The sequence below is a fragment of the Entelurus aequoreus genome, linkage group LG15, assembly GCF_033978785.1.
Source record: "Entelurus aequoreus isolate RoL-2023_Sb linkage group LG15, RoL_Eaeq_v1.1, whole genome shotgun sequence".
NCBI lineage: Eukaryota > Metazoa > Chordata > Actinopteri > Syngnathiformes > Syngnathidae > Entelurus > Entelurus aequoreus.
Genome location: NC_084745.1, coordinates 11136939 through 11158932, shown reverse-complemented (window position 1 = coordinate 11158932; position 21994 = coordinate 11136939). Strand labels below are relative to the sequence as shown.

General features: G+C 38.9%; 1 protein-coding gene across 8 annotated transcripts in view; it reads right to left on the bottom strand.

Annotated features, from left to right (window-relative positions):
* Nucleotides 1-21994, bottom strand: part of pou6f2 (POU class 6 homeobox 2) — a 245996-nt gene that overhangs the window by 165741 nt on the left and 58261 nt on the right. For all 8 annotated transcript variants that reach the window (XM_062020832.1, XM_062020830.1, XM_062020835.1 and 5 more), the window contains one exon: nucleotides 3825-4044. In XM_062020832.1, the coding sequence (XP_061876816.1) occupies nucleotides 3825-4044 (220 nt within the window). The remainder of the gene's footprint in view (nucleotides 1-3824; nucleotides 4045-21994) is intronic.

Here is a 21994-nt window from a genome sequence, read left to right as displayed (position 1 = left end):
ATCTGCTGGATTAAAAAAATCACCACATTTGACTAGCAAAGAAAAAATTCATAGTTAGGAAATTTAGTTGGCTTTTTGTTTTTTCTACAAATAGCTGTGCAGTAAGGAATATGAAATGTGCAAATCTGGTCAGTGAGCCAAATAGAAAACAGGAAAAGAACATTTAGGTATACACCTCAGCGTCAAATATTTTTTTACTTGATAGGATTGTACGGTATACCGGTACTAATAAAGTACTGCGGTCATGGTCCAAGTTTAATGCCCCCACTCGACATCTATTTCATAATTATCATCTCTTAAGACTGACAGAGTTCAATATTTATCAAAATGCTTGTTTAACCTATCAAGTCATTAACAGGCTGAATCTTAGGCTCTGTAGCTTGGTTCCTATCAACCATCCCCAGCATGCCCACAACACTCGTAACTTAGATCTGATATCAGGTAAACATCGTCTACTGGCTTGTACCGATCGAAGTGTTGTATGCAGGGGACCTAAGATTTGGAAGCGGCTTAATGAGAGCCTCAAAATGCGGTATCCATGCTCCAACTTCAAAAAGAAACTGAAAACTTACCTATTAACCACTTATCTCTAATGCCTCATGTGGGATAGACTACTGTTGGGTTTTGCATGGTCGAATGAATGTAAGTGTGTAGGTGTATGCGTGCTTTAGTACTATTATCTTGTGTTTATCATATATAAATTATAAATGATAAATGGGTTATACTTGTATAGCGCTTTTCTACCTTCAAGGTACTCAAAGCGCTTTGACAGTATTTCTATAGCGTTGTTGTTTTTTGTTGTTGTTGTTGTGCTTGCTACCATTTTTCATCATTCCATGTATATACCGTCCTCTGGACCCCCTGTCAAAAGCTTCTTCTAGCTTATTTGGGGGACCCTTTCACTTACCAATATCTTTAAATGATATTCACTACTATTGTAATTGTTCTATGGTATTGTGAATAAACTTGAAACTTGGTACTAATGAATAAAAAACGGTACTATACTGCTTCTAAAAAATACTGGTACTTTTTTTTTCCCGGACATGACAGCGTGCCGTCATCACGTCATGACATTAATGGTAAAACGAGCAAGCGCCGCATGTTAGGCAACGCATACGTACGGTGCACTTACAAGCAGACAATCTGTGGAGACATAAAAGCGAGAATGGACATATTTTGGCTTAAAAACAAACGATAAAAGTAAAGCTTTTCACACTGAAGCGCCGCTCGGGATGAGGTGTTTTAAACATGGCTAGCTAGCTAGCGGCTAACGTTCATCTGCAATGTTTTAGCTACTTCTAAATCACTAATCATCGTCTCCATGGCGACAAATAAAGTAAGTTTCTTACAAGTATCATCCCTGTAGGGCAAGGAACAGCTATACATGCTTTACTACACACCCTAGGAGGATACAATAGCTAACCGCTAAAAGCAAGCTAGCGCTCCTCAATGTAAACAAACGCCATGGGTGGATCTACACCTGACATCCTGTAATGATACCAAGTACAAGACCATATCTCGTCGATACTACAATGATTACATCAATATTTTTTTTAATCTCAAAATCTTTTGTCATTTTTTATTGTTTATAAAGTCAGGAAATATGTCCATGGACAAAGAAGAACTTTAAATATGACCAATGTATGATCCTGTAACTACTTGGTATTGGAGTGATACCAACATTTGTAGTATCACACAAAACATATGTAAAGTATCCAAATAACAGAAAAAATAGTTTTGAGATTTTAACAGAAGTGTAGATAGAACATGTTGAAACAGAAAGTAAGCAGATATTAACATTAAATGAATAAAAATAATTATAATCGATTTTCTACTGCTTGTCCCTCATAATTGTGACAAAATAGTAGAATGTTAAATGTAGGGCTGCAACAACTAATCGATTAAATCGATTATAAAAATAATTGCCGATTAATTTAGTCATCGATTCGTGGGATCTATGCTATGTGCATACGCAGAGGCTACTTTTTTATTTTTTATTTTATAAACCTTTATTTATAAACTGCAACATTTACAAACAGCTGAGAAACAATAATCAAAATAAGTATGGTGCCAGTATGCTGGTTTTTTTCCAATAAAATACTGGAAAGGATATAAATGTAGTTTGTCTCTTTTATCCGATTATTAATCGATTAATCGAAGTAATAATCAACATATTTATCGATTATCAAATTAGTTGTTAGTTGCAGCCCTAGTTAAATGACACAATATGTCAGCAGCTAAATTAGGAGCCTTTGTTTGCTTCCTTATTACTAAAAGACAAGTTGTCTAGTATGTTAACTATTTTATTTAATTGATTGCAATTAAAACTTTTAGTTTAAATAAAGCCAATAAAGACGTTTTGTTTGTGGTCCCATTTATTTTTAAAAGTATTAAAACTCTACTTGCCGAATAATATGTTAGCATGTTACGTTAGTTCGCTAGCTTTTTTTAAGATAATTTTGTGGGAATACTTATTTTGGTGCTTGATGCATGCTAATATTAGCAGGCAAGCATTCTAAACACATTTTTGTAGGTACACACCTCAGAGTAATATATTTTGGTACTTAATGAATGTTACAGTTAGCATTTTAGCATGTTAACATTAGCATGCTAGATTTTTTTTTAACTAATTTAGCAGTTATACACATCAGTTTCATATATTTTGGTATTCCACTAATGCTAAAACTGTAAGCATGCTATTGTTAGCATTATAGCATAGTATTCTAAGCACTAGGGCTGTGAATCTTTGGTTGTCCCACGATTCGATTCAGTATCGATTCGTGGGGTCACGATTCGATTCAAAATCGATTTTTTTTCAATTCAACACGATTCTTGATTCAAAAACGATTTTTTTCCCGATTCAAAACGATTCTCTATTCATTCAATACATAGGATTTCAGCAGGATCTTCCCCAGTCTGCTGACATGCAAGCAGAGTAAAGGACAATGTCTTATTAACTGATTGCAATAATGTAAATTTGTTTTAACTATTAAATGAACCAAAAATATGACTTATTTTATCTTTGTGAAAATATTGGACAGAGTGTGTTGTCAAGCTTATGAGATGCGATGCAAGTGTAAGCCACTGTGACACTATTGTTTTTATATATATATATAAATGTCTAATGATAATGTCAATGAGGGATTTTTAATCACTGCTATGTTGAAATTGTAACTAATATTGATACTGTTGTTGATAATATTCATTTTTGTTTCACTACTTTTGGTTTGTTCTGTGTCGTGTTTGTGTCTCATCTCAATTGCTGTGTTTATTGCAGTTCTGAGTGTTGCTGGGTCGGGTTTGGTTTTGGAATTGGATAGCATTTTTATGGTATTGCTGTGTATTGTTTTGTTGGATTTATTAATTTAAAAAAATAAAAATAAAAATACAAACATTTTTAAATAAATAAATACAAATAAAATAAATAAATCGATTTTAAAAAAAAAAAGAGAATCGATTCTGAATCGCACAACGTGAGAATCGCGATTCGAATTTGAATCGATTTTTTCCCACACCCCTACTAAGCACCTTAGCTTTTTTCCCAGCACAGGTTCCATATTGCAGTTTTGTTATAGCGTCGTCAAAAATGGAAACATTTAAAAGCAAGACTTAAATGTATGCATGTTTTAAATAAAAGTAACGTTAATAGATTTTTAAGACCTTTTAAATTAGTATTTATGACCTTTTATGAGATTATGGGAGGATTTTAAACATTTTAAGGCCTTAAATTCAAATTGTAGGACTTTTTAAGACCCCACATGTCAATCAAATGCGATTTGTGAAAGTCTCATCTTAACTGGACCATTACACGGTGCGTGTCTTACCTTGCAGGTTCTGAAGGGGCAGCGTCATGATGCCCCCTGCAGCAGCAGCAGCCACCAGGCTCTGGAGGTTGGTGGCGGGCAGAGATAGGACCAAACCCTGCTGCCCGCCCAAGTGTCCGCCCGCATTGAAAGGGATAAGGATGGGCTGGTTCATGCCCGCTGACGCCCCGGACATCACGCCGCCCACGGCGTTGGCCAGCTGCTGAGCCACCAGAAGGGACTGTTGGGGACACACAGTTTCTTATATGCAGTATTTGATAGCATTCATGCATGAATACATTGGTCGTGTTAGGGAATATTTTCCCTCCTTAGAAGTTACTAGCGTTGGCATGGTTCTGCTTGAAGAAGGTAAGCACAATGAATGTGTTTTCTATCTTTGCAAATACACCCACTTTATAGCTAATTTAGGTTCTGGAAGAAGCTGGCAGGGGAGCGAGGGTGGACAAGAACATGTGTATGCTCGGCAGCACACGCGACAAGTTAACTTTCAGTTTCGTTCTCCACCGAGGAGGACAAAAGCATTAGTGAACAGCGACCGTTTTAGAGATTGGTTCGCCCGCTGCTGGTATTGTTTGTACTTACTCTCTTGTGTCGAATAAATTGTTTAATCTACATCATCGGCAGTCACTCGAACGGGTATGACGATCCTCCTGGTAGGGGTGTATCCCTTTATGGAGGATGCCTGTGCGTGACTTTGTTTAACGTGGGGAGACTGGTGCACAGACAGTCACCACACGATCCTTGACAGAATCGGTTCAGGGTCCAGTGGCATGGAGTCCAAGACGACTGGGGACCCTTTTCTGCTGCAGCCTTCTTCCGCCATCGCAGCCGTTGTGGTAGTTCTTAAATCTACCGTCTTCCGCCGTTGAGGTCTTCACTGTATCCCTGGCTAGGGGGCAGTCAGATACTAGGCCTTTGCCAAGGGCCACCTGGGGTAACAGTAGTAAAGGGGTTAACCTCCTAGTGCCGCAAGACCCCATAGAGGAGCCTCCACTCCCGGATGTACTTTAACGTCATGCCCAGAATACGATCTAATCTAATCTAATCTTAATCTACAACTCTAGTCACCGCTCATTGTTTAGGACAGCCTTAGCACGAAAGCATCCAGGTGGACTCTTCCCTCCTAAATAACGGTGGAGAGAAGTGCCCACAGGGTGCACAGGGCTCCAGTGCAGCCCACCCTTCGGCTAGCGATAGTGCCAAGGACAGGGTAGACCAGGGGTGTCCAAACTTTTTCCATTGAGGGCCGCACACTGACAAATCAAAGCATACGGTGGCCATTTTTATATTTTTCATTTTCAAAACCAATACAATAAATAAATACAGCAAATAAATAAATAAATAAATATATATATATATATATATATATATATATATATATATATATATATATATATATACATATACATATATATATATATATATATATATATATATATATATATATATATACATATACATATATATATATATATATATATATATATATAAATATATATATATATATATATATATATATATATATATATATATATATATATATATATAACTTTTATTTTTTTTTACTTTAGGGCTTCCCTCAGTTTTGGTCCCAGGGACCCGGAAGGGTCTCAGTCATAAAAATGTTTTTAAAAAAAGGTAATATATATATATATATATATATTTATTTTTTTAACGCTGAAATCTTCAACTTCAGATTCATCCGTCAAGTAAAAAATGTTTTGCTTTACTGTATGCCATTTTTGTTGTAGAAAACCCTGTTTTAAATGGCAAAAACACAAAATATGCAATATTTCCCCCACAAAAATTTTCAAAGTGGAATATTTGCTGTAAAGTAGTTGGGGCCTTGAATACGTCAATAATTCATTACACCAACAACAAAAATCCCACTAAAATTATCAGGGACCCAAAAGGGCCCCCACTTATAAAAGTGCTAAAATAAGTCATAATGTTATTTTTTTCTTTTTACTTTCAACGCTTTTATTCGTCCATTATATCCATCCATTTTCTTTTTGTTTTGTTTTATGCCCTTATTTCATAGAAAACCTAGTTGTTGTTGTTTAAAACAAACAAAATACCGTAATTTCCGGACTATAAGCCGCTACTTTTTCCCCTCGTTCTGGTCCCTGCGGCTTATACAACGGTGCGGCTTATTTGCGGCCTGTTCTTCTCCGACACCGACGAAGAGGATTTCAGTGGTTTTAGTACGCAGGAGGAAGACGATGACACAATGATTAAAGACTGACTTTTCATATACCGGTAGGCTGGTTATTTTGATAACATACAGGCGAGCACTTTGTATTACTTTGCACCGTTGTATTATTTGTACTCTGCACGAATGCTGTTCGCCATGTCAAAGATGTGAAAGTTTGATTGAATGATTGAAAGATTTATTGTTAATAAATGGGACGCTTTGCGTTCCCAAACAGTCATCTCTGTCCCGACAATCCCCTCCGTGGTAGCAGGAACCCCTATGTACTACGGTAATTACACATCAAAACCCTGCGGCTTATAGTCGGGTGCGGCTTATATATGGAGCAATCTGTATTTTCCCCTGAATTTAGCTGGTGCGGCTTATAGTCAGGTGCGGCTTATAGTCCGGAAATTACGGTATGCAACATTCCTCCCAAAAAAGTGATGTGTAATATTTGATTTTAAGTAATTGGAGCCTTCAATAGGTCAATAATTCATAACATTTATTTTGATGCCTTATTATTTTTTGAGCAATAGCAATGTTAAAGGTAAAACTACCTGCATGGCAGCTTTGTGTTATTAGCACTAGTATCGCGGTACTAATGAATCAAACACGGTACTATACTCTGTTTGAAAAGTACCGGTTCACCATAAATATTTTTTTTACAGGCATGACGGCGCGTCGTCGTCGTCACGTGACATTGCTGGTTTTACGAGCAGAGGAGCATGTTCGGCAGCGCACAATCACGGAGTACTTACAATCAGACACAGTGTGCAGACAGAGAAGGGAGAATGGACGCATTTTGGCTTAAAAACTAACGATAAAGGTGAACCTGTAACACTGAAACGCCCTCAGGAAAACGTGCTTTAAAACAATGGCTAGCTATTTAGGATCTACACCTGACATCCACTGTAATGATACCAAGTACAAGAGTGTATCTAGTCGACACTACTATGAGTACATCAATATTTTTTTATTGTCACAAAATCTTTTTTCTTTTAAGTTCATATTATTTTCATAAACTCAGGAAATACGTCCCTGGACACATGATAACTTTAATTATGAGTCCAATGTATGATCCTGTAACTACTTGGTATTTGATCGATACCTACATTTGTGGTATCATCCAAAACTAATGTAAAGTATCAAACAACAGAAGAATAAGTGTTTATTACATTTTAACAGAAGTGTAGGTAGAACATGTTGAAACAGAAAATAACCAGATATAATAAATGAACAAGTAAATTAATAATTATTTTTTTACAGTTTGTCCTTTATCATTTTGACAAAATAAATAGAATGCGGAATGACACAATATGTTACTGCACACGTCAGCAGACTAATTAGGATCCTTTGTTTGGTATTGAGACAACCCTAGTTATTAGAGTCAACATTGCAACTTGTTCTTTTTATATTTCACCGGTTTGCTCTTTTATTCCACTTTTTTATGTTTTTTGTAAAACTATTTTTAAAATTTGAGGCGAGCCGTGAAACAATTAGCTGTGAGCCGCAGATGGCCCCCGGGCCGCACATTGGACACCCTTGGACTAGAACTCGAAGTGAAGTGAAGTGAAGTGAATTATATTTACATAGCGCTTTTCTCTAGTGACTCAAAGCGCTTTACATAGTGAAACCCAATATCTAAGTTACATTTAAACTAGTGTGGGTGGCACTGGGACTCGAAAAGCCTTTTCCGTCCAAGTAAATAATGTTTGGGAAGGCTTGGCCTTCAAGACGTACAAAGATACAAAGAAAGTGAATAAGACAAAAGCGATGTGCCGCCATTGTTCAGTAGAGATGGAGTACAGGGTTTCAATGCCAAAAAGTAACTTTTACTTAGAATAAAATCATCATTTACACTGTTCAAACTCCAACTGTTGCCCTCACTCGTACCGTCACAGACGTACTAATCAGTGTGTTTTCACCCAGTTGAATTGTGCACTTATCCATGTCACCGTCTGACAGTCGAGCTGTTGCTCCTCGCAAAGATCAAATCCAATCTCGGGGAATTTCTCTCTCCCCTCCGGCTGTGATTTATGCTCCATACCATTGAACAAATCCCCGCCAACAGAAAAAAGTGGCTGAAACGCGGTGTGCTTAGCGAAAGAAAAAACTTGTGCTACTTTTACTCTTGTGATAGCTGATATGAAACATCACTAGCATCTTGCTCATGCATCCATTCACTCCTATTAGTTAAAGTGGAGGCGTACCCATAGAGGGAAAGATATGTTATCAGAAGGCAGAGCTCGGGGAAATATTTGGCACCCTTCAAATGTGTTTTCTGAGGAAAACACACTGAATCCTTTTAGAGCTTTGAGTGAAAAGCAGCGAGATACTGTGAATATAAAAAGCAGGGGATGTTGGATTTCATTCATTGTGACAAATTAAATGTGCAATGAAATAATAAGAGCAATAACACAGCAGTAACACTGTCTATGACAGGAGTAAGAGTCGGTACCTAAAGTCGGTTCCTTAATAGAAACGATGCCGACGTAAACTGTAGTAACCAATGGAGGTGTTACGGCTCAAGCACCTGCCGCCGCACATTCAGCGGTGCACTCAGAGCTGGACACGCCCACTGGCGTTCCTCTCCTGCTGCAGCCGCGTGGAATCTGTGATCAACACACCTGACACTGATAAAGACTCCACTCCCTTCTTAAGGCAGCGTGTCCTGCGTTCCAGTGCCAGAACGTAGCTACTTGTACCAGTACAGTAAGCCTCACACGTCTCCAGCTTCCTCGCATATGTGCTTCCTCGCTCTTTGTGTTTCCCCTCTGTTGTGCTCATCATGTCTTGTCTTGTGTCGTCATCCAGCAGCTCCGCGTCATTCCCTGGTTTCGAGCTGTGTGTCTCGTCTCCCCGGATCCCCTCTGGACTCCTTGCTGCCTTCCCGGATCTCTACCTTTCGCCTTCCCCCGGACAACGACGCCTCGCTCCAGCCCCTGAACACTTGCCTGTCCCCAGACTTCCGAGCCGGCCTTGCCCTTTCTGGACTTTCTGCATCTGTCTCAACACGCACCTCCAACACCTCCCGGTAACACTCAAAATATAATCACTACACATAGTCTTACCACACATATTGGGATTAGTTACACACATCATCCCTTTGTATTAATAAATACGCTTCAAGCTAAGCGACGTCCCTGTCTCAGTGCAGTCTCCTTCTCCACTGTACTGTTACAGGAGCTGCATATTTGGGCACCTCACGATTTAATTCTGATTCGATTTAGAATCGATTCAACACAATTCTCGTAATACAGCGGAGCCTCAATTTACGAACCCCTCTGGTTCCCCCGCTAATGTATTTCAATATTTTCCGATACTATTCAAAATAAAGGGGACAACAAAAAAATTTCATTATTGGCTTTATTTTAATAAAAAAACAATGATACATTAAACATACATTTCTTATTGCAATCAAAGAACAAATTGGCATTGAATAAGATAGTGAACATACTAGACAACTTGTCTTTTAGTAGTAAGAAAACAAACATTGGCTGCTGACGTATGCAGTAACATATTATGTCATTTCCCATTCTATTACTTTGTCAAAATGATGATGGATTATTAATCTACTTGTTCATTAACTGTTAATACCTGCTTACTTTTTGTTTTCACATGTTTCACTACACTTCTTTCTGTTAAAATGTACTAAGCACTTATTCTTCTGTTGCTTGATACTTTACATAAATTTTGGGTGATACTACAAATGTTGGTATCACTCCAATACCAAGTAGTTACAGGATCCTACATTGGTCATAATTAAAGTTCTCTTGTGTCCAGGGACGTATTTCCTGACTTTATAAACTATAAAAAAGACAAAACATTTTGTAATAATAACAAATATCCATGTAATCATTGTAGTATCAACTAAGTACGGCTCTTGTACTTAATATCGTTACATTCGATGTCTATGTATGTAAACCCACCCATGCCATTTGTTTACATTCAGGACCGCTAGCTTGCTGTTAGCGGTTAGCTGTTGTATCCTCCTACGGTGTGTAGTGAAGCATGTTTACTATTCCTCGTCCTGCAGGGATGATACTTGTAAGAAACTTTTTTTGTCGCCGATTAGTGTATTAAAAATAGCTAAAACAGGATTCAATCTAGCTCATGAGGAGAGCGCGTACAATGTCGCCCCACGCTCTGAGGAGGGAGCTCCACGCCTCCTCATTTATTTGGGCATTTCCTGATTACATGGCTGCAGCTGTTTTTAAGGGGAGGGAGGTCATAAACAGCTGCCGCACTCGGTCATAAATAGTTCAAAGAAAAGGTGCCTGGAGCGGTGTCAGTTTTTCCCCTTCTCTGCTGTGTAGACCTCGGGTCATGACAAGGTCTTCCTGAGGCTTTTCAATAGATCAAAGAAACCGACACTTCCACGTCGCATCCCATTGCACACTGGAGGTTTAAAAGCGGCAGGCCCTTTGCTTGATAAGGACAAAGACAGCTTTTGTCTTCTCGCAGGGCAGCCTGAACTCATGGGAGAACAAGTTGTGTGATAACTTATATACAATTATTCTGACACACCTCTTCCAGAGCGGTGCTTCAGTGTGAAATGCTTCAACTTTATCGTTAGTTTTTTAAGCCTTTCTCCCTTTTCTATCTCCACACTGTTTCTGCTGGTAAGTGCTCCGTGTGTTGCCTGACATGCGCCTCTGCTCGTTTTACCAGCAAAGTCACGACGGGACGGCGCCGCGCCGTCATATCCGGAAAAAAGTACTGGTATTTTTCAGACCTCTGTTGCAAGTTTCCAGTTGTATGTTGTAATATGTATATGTGCTTTGCTATGGAGTTTGTTTCCTACTCCAGACTGGGCTACTAAGGGGGCCCAGTCTGGAGTAGATTGTATTTTTTTTACTCATCCTCCCCCAGCGTCTACCTTTTTCCCATCTTTTACGGGGCGCCTTGTGGCGACCATCAGCGTTCCTGTTCTGTAACCCTGTACACTGTTTGTTTGTCTAATCTTGAACAGGTTTGTGCTGAAAACAAAATTTTGTTGTACTTGTGCAACGACAATAAAGACCATATCATACCATACCATACTAGGGGTGTAACGCTACGTGTATTTGTATTGAACCGTTTCGGTACGGGGGTTCCGGTTCGGTTCGGAGGTGTACCGAACGAGTTTACACACGGACATATTAAGTAGAGTAACGTACGTTGTGTAAACAATGCACACCGAGGCACAACACACGGCATGCTAGCAGCTAACGGGTTACGATAGACTGACCATACGTCCTCTTTTCACCGGACATGTCCTCTTTTGCGGAGCTGTCAGGGCGGAGTTTCTTAAATGCCTCAAATGTCCGGCATTTTGAGTTAGGGTTGCGTGTATTTTCAATGTACGTTCAGGGTTAAGAAGGGGTTAAAAACAAAACAAATTGTGCGCGCAGCAGCATTGGTGAGGGAGGGGCAGAGACAGAGAGAGCGAGAGAGTTATGATAAACGCTCATGTGTCGCCAGGCTCTGTTTTTTATCCATAGATTTATCAGATTTAATTTTTTATTATCTATAGCAAAAGTGTGCCCCGGAGGCCATTTGCGGCCCACAGCTAATGTTTTAAAGGCCCACGGTACATTCTAAAAATACTATTAAAATAAACAAAAACATAACAAAAGTGAAATAAAAAAGCTTAAAGGTTAAATGTAATTTAGAAAAAGTTGCAATGTTGACTAATAAAACAAAGCTGGTTTATTTTCTTTCAAACTGTCATTGCTCAAAACATAATATTGAATCAAAATCAATGTTATTATGAATTATTGACCTATCCAAGGTTCCGATTACTTCACATCAAATATTCCACTAAGAAAAATATTTTTGGTGAAAGATTTTGCAAATTTGGTAAATAAATAACCCAAAAAACTATATTTTGTTGTTTTCTTACTGTACCGAAAATGAACCGAACCGTGACCTCTAAACCGAGGTACGTACCGAACCGAAATTTTTGTGTACCGTGACACCCCTATACCATACTATTTTTTTAAAAATTGGTACCATGGTACTTTCAGAAAGAAATAATGCGTAACCAGGTTAACCATACTAGGTTGTCACCTTGCGTTGTGTTGTCAGTGACGACACCGCGAGGTAAGTCTGGCCGCACTGTGTTGACTCCTCCGCCGTGACCTTCGCGCGCCGGCTTTTAACTCCAATTGTCAGCTATCTGCCTCTGTTTGGTGGCCCCCGTGTCTGCAGCTCGTGCACAACGCGGGGCGGCTGACTGCTGCGTAGACGACCACCGCGCTCGCCAGCCTCGGTGCTCCTGGGCGACAGGCGTGTCACTGCGATAAGGCCACGCGGCAAAACGACGCCCGCAACCCGCTCCGACACGCAGATGAGGTCATGCGGCTTTGGAGGCACCGGGCTGCAGAAATATTGTCGGTCGGGGAGAAATGAATACCTGTTTGTGTGTTAAGAGGATGGAAAGGCACAAAGGCAGCGCCTGGCAGCAGTTATCACACACATGCATCACTTTGCTTTGATAATGCCGCCGCGACAACTGACATTGTCTCACACTTCTGAGAGCATTCCAGATGAGGCTTGCCATTAGCGTTTACAAAAAAAGAATTAATATTGCGGGGACGAAGCCTCAAAGGAGCGTAACAAGAGGCGACCTGTTTGTAAGGCGCCTGTGACACGCTTTAATCCTTTAAAAGTAATCTGCAATCGAAACGTAATCAAAACAGGCTCTTTGAGCATTTCATCTCCAAACAAAATGAGATTGCCGAGCTTTGACAGCAGGAGACAGCAAGACGGGAATAACATTAAAAGCAACACTCCCATTCTGAATCACGCGTCGGTCTGATTTATTTATCATCACTGACACTTCTGGAGAAGCAGGAGGCAGTTAGGCACCAAAAGTCGTCTTTTAATTATCTCCTAGAAGAGCTTCATCAGAGAGAACGTAACGCATACATCAGCCGCACCAGACAGTAGGGCTGGACAAATCATCCAATTTTGATTTTGGCTTCACACGATCATGAATGGATAATAATCGGGAAAAAAAACAAACGCTTAATGGGCTGTGCAACGTGCTTGCAAATTTTGGCGCTGTGACGCTGAAATGGATGAGGAGTGAATGAGTGGATAAAAGAGCACGTTAGTGTTGTCCCGATACCAATATTTTGGTACCGGTACCAAAATGTATGTCAATACTTTTCTGTACTTTGATACTTTTCCAAATAAAGGGGACCAAAAAATTGCATTAATGGCTTTATTTTAACAAAAAATCTTACGGTACATTAAACATATATTTCTTATTGAAAGTTTGTCCTTAAATAAAAAGTAGTGAACATACAAGACAACTTGTCTTTTATTAGTGAGTAAGCTTAATTTAGCTGCTGACATATGCAGTAACATATTGTGTCATTTATCATTCTATTATTTTGTCAACATTATTAAGGACAAGTGGTAGAAAATGAATTATTAATCTACTTGTTCATTTACTGTTAATATCTGCTTACTTTCTCTTTTAACATGTTCTATCTACACTTTTCTTAAAATGTAATAATCACTTATTCTTCTGTTGTTCGGATACTTTACATTAGTTTTGGATGATACCACAAATTTAGGTATGGATCCGATACCAAGTAGTTACAGGATCATACATTGGTCATATTCAAAGTCCTCATGTGTCCAGAGACATATTCCCTGAGGTTATAAACATAATATAAATTAAAAAAAACAAAAGAAGATGTAATGCCAAAAAACATCGATGTAATCATAGTAGTATTGACTAGATACGCTCCTGTACTTGGTATCATTACAGTGGATGTCAGGTGTAGATCCACCAATGGTGTTTGTTTACATTTTGACGCCGGTGAGCTACGGTGTGTAGTGAAGCATGTTTAGCTATTACTCGTCCTGCAGGGATGATACTTGTAAGAAACGTACTTTATTTGTTGCCATGGAGGCGAGGATTAGTGGTTTAGAAGTAGCTAAAACACTGCAGACTGCAGATGGACTTTAGCCGCTAGCTAGCTAGCCATGTCTTAAAGCACCTCTTCCTGAGGGCGTTTCAGCGTTATAACTTCACCTTTATCGTTAGTTTTTAAGCCAAAATGCGTCCGTTCTCCCTTTTCTGTCTACACACATTGTCTGCTTGTAAGTACTCCGTGATTGTGCGCTGCCGAACATGCTCGTCTGCTCGTAAATCAGCAATGACACGACGTGCCGACGACTTTTTAGAGGCGGTATAGTACCGAATATGATTCATTAGTATCGCGGTACTGTACTAATACCGGTATACCATACAACCCTAGAGCACGTCTACTAGAAGTTAGGGATCTCACCATGGTTACTACTTTTTACGTGACACAGCGCGAGTATGCCTCATCAATAATCACCAAACTCAACAAAAACAGTAAGGCATTTGATTTCCGAATCCACGTAACCACGGACGGAGTCACATAATTGGCCAATAAAATGGAATGTTAAAGGCAGAATATCAGGGAAATTGGCATAAATGTGAGTTAAATGTTGTCATTATAAGGAGAAGGAACATTTGTTTGGGAAAATAATGTGTCCAGAACCGCTCATTCATCCCATCAACAATGTTGAGATGGACACTTTGAAACAGTGATTAAACTCCTAAGCTAAAGCTAGCAAGAACAATCCATAAACCCACAACACATCTCATCTGCTTGTGTTGTTGTGAACGACATCATGGATGTAAGATCAATGTACAAAGAGTATTGGCAACAGCCTCAAGTCGCCTCTACTCGCCAAGCTGAGAGAACAACAGCACGGCACAATTCCTTCCTTCACAATAATAGCGTGGTGCGCCACATCCGTTCTGACTGCGCTAACAAAATAAATGTTTCAAAAAAAGTACCTTAACACAAGCATAATGTACTGAAATCACTTATTGACACATTTACACAATTATAATGCTTTGACCTAAAATACTGGTCAAAATTGTCCAACAAGGTATTGCACCAATAAATGTGATGATTTTTGCATCTACTGTAATTGACATTTTATAACATTTTATTTGACACTAAAAGCACACACACTATGGTGGTAAAATAAGTGTAAAAGATAAAAAACGGAGTTAAAAACAACGGATAAACTGATAAATTGCTATTGTTATTTAAAAGTATTGTTAATACTATTTTCATTTTACTAGTTGTGGTTTAAATGGTTTGTTCCTTATTAATTTATATTACTTTGTTTTTACTATATTTAAAGTTGAGTTTTGGTGGTAAAATAAATACTCATGTTTCCAAATATAATGAATAATCGAGTTATTAATCATGATTACAATATCAATCACAATAATCATGAATATTATTTTTGCCATAATCGTCCAACCCTACTACACAGCTGCCTAGGCCAAATAAGCATAATTTGGACAAGCCCAATCATAAATAAACACCTAGCTTCTGCATATACCACAATTATGTCATTAAAGGCACGTTCCCACTTGTCATGTTTGGTTTCGGTTAGAGCAGGGGTTTCCAAACTTTTTCCACTGATGGCTGCACTTTAAAAATCTCTGATATTTTTCATTTTCAAAATCAATATAATACTTATGGTAACCAAAGGGCTCCTCTCAATTTCGGTGAACATTGAAGGTATTGGGGACCCAAAAGTGTCTCAGTCATTAAAGTCACATATGAATATATTTTTACTGTCAATGCTAAAATATCTATAGATCAACTTCAGATCTATCTGTTGACATAACATTTTAATTTGGTTAATATTTACTTCAGTGTGAAGTAATTGGAGCTTTAAATAAAAACTATGCTTTTAATTCCTTAATATTTAAAAACAATGAAGAGTTAAAAAAAAAAATCAGACTAAAGGTCTCTGGGATCCAAAAGGCCCACCCACTCATAAAAGTGTCCCAAATAAGTCGTATATCAACATACTACCGTTCAAAAGTTTGGGGTCACCCAAACAATTTTGTGGAATAGCCTTCATTTCTAAGAACAAGAATAGACTGTCGAGTTTCAGATGAAAGTTCTCTTTTTCTGGCCATTTTGAGCATTTAATTGACCCCACAAATGTGATGCTCCAGAAACTCAATCTGCTCAAAGGAAGGTCAGTTTTGTAGCTTCTGTAACGAGCTAAACTGTTTTCAGATGTGTGAACATGATTGCACAAGGGTTTTCTAATCATCAATTAGCCTTCTGAGCCAATGAGCAAACACATTGTACCATTAGAACACTGGAGTGATAGTTGCTGGAAATGGGCCTCTATACACCTATGTAGCTATTGCACCAAAAACCAGACATTTGCAGCTAGAATAGTCATTTACCACATTAGCAATGTATAGAGTGTATTTATTTAAAGTTAAGACTAGTTTAAAGTTATCTTCATTGAAAAGTACAGTGCTTTTCCTTCAAAAATAAGGACATTTCAATGTGACCCCAAACTTTTGAACGGTAGTGTATATTATTTTCACTTTTGACACTTAAGTCTCTAAATCAACTTCAGATGTATCTGTCGATTATAACTTGTTATTATTTATTGAGCAATGACACTTTTATAGTAAAAACAGTCTGCATGGCAGCTTTGTGATATTAGTGTCAATATTGCAACTTTTTCTCATTACATTACTTTTATTTCACTTTTTTAGGGTTTTTTTGTATTAATATTTTCAAAATGTGCCACGGGCCATTAAAAATGTAGCTGCCGGCCCCAAATGGCCCCCGGGGCCGCACTTTGGACACCTCTAGGTTAAGGGGAACTTTACTAGTGCACTTTGGTCGGTCAAGTGTGGGTTGTTTGCAACATTCATACAAGCTTACATACTCATTTAAATTTACAGATCACAGTTTCACTTGTCCAAAAGGGAGTAAGAAGAAGCAGAGTTTTTTAACCCCTTTTGTTCAATTCCTGTCTTCAATAAACAAAGTGGGAATGTGATCATCAGAACATGAAACAGATACCAATGTGAACACGAAGCGAAACGCTTTTCTATTTTAGATTTTTGTTCTTGACCAGAGTATGATGGTACCTTGGGTTTTTTTTGTGCAAAGTTTTGTTTGATTCCGTTTTCACGTGAAAATTTATTTTGTGTTCATGTTTGGGGTTTCTGGAACCGAGCAACTTAATTTAAACTATTATTATTGTTTCTTTTTTTTTTAACGTTTGGTTATTTAATTTTTTTTTTTACAAAACAGTTAACAGAAATACAATACAATACAAATCAAATGTTCTTTTCCACCCGCCCAAAAAAAAAAAAAAAAAAAAAAAGAATTAAGCATTATACATAAAATAAAATAAATCTAAATAAGTACAAGCACATATTGATACCGAATATCCTCAACATGCTGCAGAAATACACAAAAGCAAGCAAAAGGCTCATCAATCAACCACGTCTCAATCGAGGCCAAGCTGGAGATCAGTCTCCTTTACATATTTTAGGAAACCACCCCATGCTTCTTGACAGTTCACAGAACGACCATTAAATGTCAGCCTAATCTTTTCCAGTTTGAGAAAATAAAGAACATCTTTAATCCAGCGGGTGTGGCAAGGAGGCGCTGTTGCCTTCCAATTGAACACAATGAGTCTTTGAGCCAACAAAGTGGTGAATTCTTCAAGTGTCTTTTGGGATTTGCTAAGAGAAGATGACAGAGGGGCCACCCCAAATAGTCCGCTTAGAGCAGGGGTCAGCAACCCAACATGATGAAAGAGCCATATTGGACCAAAAATACAAAAAACAAATCTGTCTGGAGCTGCAAATAGCTAAAAGCCTTATGTAATGAAGGCAACACATTAAGTATGTGTCTCAGAGGGTGAGATAACTCCTGGAAATTACTGGCTTAAAACTGCCAAAGGTATAGATGTGTGTGCCCAAGTTAAAGGAAAGGACAGGCTGTCTTCTTCTAATGGATTTATTAAAATCTTTGCAAGCTGGTTAACGTTTGCTGTGGTCTGGAAAAACATGGTAACGTTTGCTGTGGTCTGGAACAACATGGCACACAATCAGAAATGCAGCCAGTATTACATACAGATAATGTGTCATGAGACATGGAAATATAAATTAAATACACAGAGCACATAAGTAAAGGAAATTAAATGAAATCAAATATACCTACAAATGAGGCATAATGATGCAATATTAACACACAACTAGCCTAAATAGCATGTTAGTATGCATTATTAGCACTCCACGCAAGTCAATAACGTCAACAAAGCTCACCTTTGTGCATAAACCGTTTGGTGAACAAAATGAGACAAAGAAGAAGTGGCATAAAACATGTCTTTGTGTGGCAGTGTTGGAGAAAGTTGGACATGTAAACCAACTACGGTGAGTTCAAGGACCACCAAAATTAGTAGGACAAAACGGCGCTAGCCAAATACTGTCATCAGTGAAGCAAAAACACAAACATATTAAACAGTGGGCTTTGTAACAATTAGGTAGGTTTGTGTTATGTTTATCCTCCTACAGAAACATTATTAACACAACAAATACAGTATATTTTACCCCCCCATCTTTTTCCATTTTTGAAAAAGCTCCAGGGAGCCACTAGGGCGATGCTAAAGAGCCGTATGCGGCTCGAGAGCCGCAGGTTGCTGACCCCCGGCTTAGAGGATTGGGATTAATCTTTTTGCCAATTACCAAAAACAAAGTATTAAAACAATTTCAGTCCCAATTTAAATGATTTCTTATTGGGAAAGTTGCTTCGCTTTTCTTACAATTCCGTTCTTGTTGGACCTTTTGGAAGGGATCAGGGATTAAAACGAAGGTAGCAGTGTATTAAGTAGAGAGCTGAGATATTAAGGCCTTTTGTTGCAATGTCAGCGCTTACTACTTGCAAACAAATGCAATGAGCTGCCGTCTTTTGCAAGAAGGATGCCAAGCGTCAAACCCAGCAGCAGTTGGCCTCCTGTTTCCCCTTAGCTTTTTGGAGGTGCGGCAGTACAGTAGCCCTTGGCAGGCCTGACGGCTGAGTGATGAGAAGTGGTCTCCAAGGGGGGCACGCACACACTTCATGCTGCACCCATCCTCTCTGCCCATCAGGGGGACAGTAGGCTCTTCTGTCTGCCCCGCCAGCTCTGGCACTGAGAAATTGCCCGTAATCACCCCGATGGCAGACTTTTGTCATCCTAACTGCGAGCGGGGAGGGAACAGAAGGGACGGTGGATTCATGTTGGGTAAACTACCAGCGGATAATGGTTGTTGGAACAATATCCGGCTCCGAAGCGGGGATCTATCAAACATATTGATCTGGAAACAAGAGAATTGGCTATGGTGCGGGGGCGCCTTTGTTTCTGAAAAGTGTTTGCTTTCACAGAGACACGTCTGACAGCGTTCATATATTACATGGTGGCTGTTGAGAGCTGCCTGCTGAGGTTCTCGCTACCAACTGCTTACCTGCTTGTGTTTACTCCTTGTCGACTGTGGCAAGCAGTATTCAGACAAGTGCTTTTAATTGACATCATTTGTTCTACACATCCACACTAAATAGCGCCCCCTCCTCCCTGGGTTCCTCTTTGCCTGACTGGCATTGAGTCATCCTGAGTGCAGGCAGAATGGCCTTATTAAAGGAATGCTGTGTGTGTGCGTGTGTGTGTGGTGACATCGAGCAACACTAATGAGACAGACGTTAATTAAACACAGCTGAGCCACCAGGCCAATAAATCCAATCAGATAGCACAATGGCTGATTTAGCGTGGGCCGCGGGCTCTTTGCCGTCTTCGCTTGCTCCCCTGTGTGCTGCCGCATCATCTTCTCATTAGCGTCACAGCTCCATTACGGCCTGACGAATGATGCCTAGTGACAAAATGCTTAATTCCTTCGCGTTGTAGCCATCAATTATTCACCACGACGCATCACATGGGGATGTCTAGTTGAAATAATTCCTTGCACATGTGTGTGATTGCATAATATGGGCTGTTGCATGGATTTGCATGAACAATACAGACTTTCCCACGGATTGGCAGTCAACTTCTGGTGGTTTCGATATGAGGTCACAATTGCCCAAGACAGACGCAAACAAAAATGTGTACGTATATTTAAAGACACATCTGTGCTATTAGTTATTAGCATCAACATACAATTTGGTATTAACTGGAAAAAAAGTAATGCAATCATACAGGCTCTAATGCCGTTAGCTTAATGCAGTGGTTCTTAACCTGGGTTCGATCGAACCCTAGGGGTTTGGTGAGTCGGCCTCAGGGGTTCAGTGGAGCCTCCTCCGCGGAGGTCAAGACACACCCGACTCATTGTGTAAATAAACATTTCTCCCTATCGTCGTATTATGGATACGGCAACAGCAGAAGTCACACTGGTTTTCAGGTGTGTAATTTGTTGTGAGTTCATGCACTGTGTTGGTTTTGTTCTTTGAACAAGGTGATGTTCATGCATGATTCATTTTGAGCACTAGTAAAAAAAACATGTGACTTTGTCTTGAATTAGAAAAAAAACAAAACATTTTATTTTTCACTAAAGAAGGGTTCGGTGAATTCGCATATGAAACCGGTGGGGTTCGGTACTTCCAACAAGGTTAAGAACCACTGGCTTGATGCTAACATTCAATGGACAAACCCATTGACAGGCTAACGAAAAGTAGCAATTAGCAAATAAATAAAAAAATAAAAAAATATTTTACCTGAAATTTAATGTATGTGAAACACGGCAATAACGATACACTATTATATATATAAACACACATATATATATATATATATGCACAAATTTAACCACGGCAACCGCGGCACGTGCCGCGACCGCCCTCGTCATTTGCAGTAATGCCCTAAAAATTGACCAGCATCTGCGGCAAGAACATGCCATGACCGCTCTTGACTTTTTACTTGTTAATGGACTGGGGATGTAACAATAAACAGTATAATGATAATTCGAGATAAAATTCCAGACGGTTAGTAATACTGTCTAATTTTTTAATTACCGAAAAAGCGTCATTTATTAATGCATTTTAGGCAACACAAAGTCAGGCGCATGCTCACTAGCGTCGTTTGGCTTGATAATCATGGCGGACGAGATTTCCCCTCAGAGTAAATAGGGCCAAGGGCTTGGTTTAACGTAATTGTTCCCTCTCTTACCGGCATGCGTTAAAGAGCGCACTGCTGTTAGATGGTGACAGGTGTGGATAATATTGGAGACAGACGGACTTGTCCCCACACTAAAAGTACACCGCGAAGGAGAAAAACTATTTGATGTTGCTTTTATTTTCTCAATACAGCATCCTTCAGCTGCTGTGACTGACAGTTAATGAGGTGAGAAAACATGCAGCAGGTGATGTGTCGAGAACGTTGTCACAACTTGTTTAGAAAGTCTTTAGTTTGTTTACAAGGATGTTAACTCCTTTATTTAACTGTGAACTGTATCAGTGTTCAGATAACATCAATACTAGCTCAAATGTTTTGTCATCTCAATTGAACTGAACGCAGGATGAGAAGATTGTGTATTCGATGTGAGAGGTGTCACTGCTGTTTTTTTTTGTTGGCCAAATGTTGTACTGAACTACAAGGAGGAGTTGGAGAAGAACAAAGCTTGTTTATTAGACTTCACCTTAGACTTCATCTTCAAACTGCTCTGAGTTTTATATTGATATCAAAAAGTAGACATGTTTTTTTTACATTACTTGTGTCTTTTTCAATTCACCAAGGTATTACTTCAAAAACCATTCATGTGACATAGCATTTTGTTAACGTTTTATTGTGTATAGTTAATTCCTATATGACATATTTCTGCTCAAACTCTTAATGGATTTGTCCCGATACATCATCTACATGTACATTTAATTGTACAAAACCCAAAACCAGTGAAGTTGGCACGTTGTGTAATTCGTAAATAAAAACAGAATACAATGATTTGCAAATCCTTTTCAACTTATATTGAAAAACACAACTCATTAAATCTGTAGCTCTACAACATTGTTTTAGCAGCCCGCTCATGTTTTTGTACATCCTTCTTAGACCTGGTCCACTGGTAGGGCTTACTTCGTACTAGCATGCTAACTACAAAGGGCCAAATGAGCCAAAATGAAAGGACTAAATTAATCTT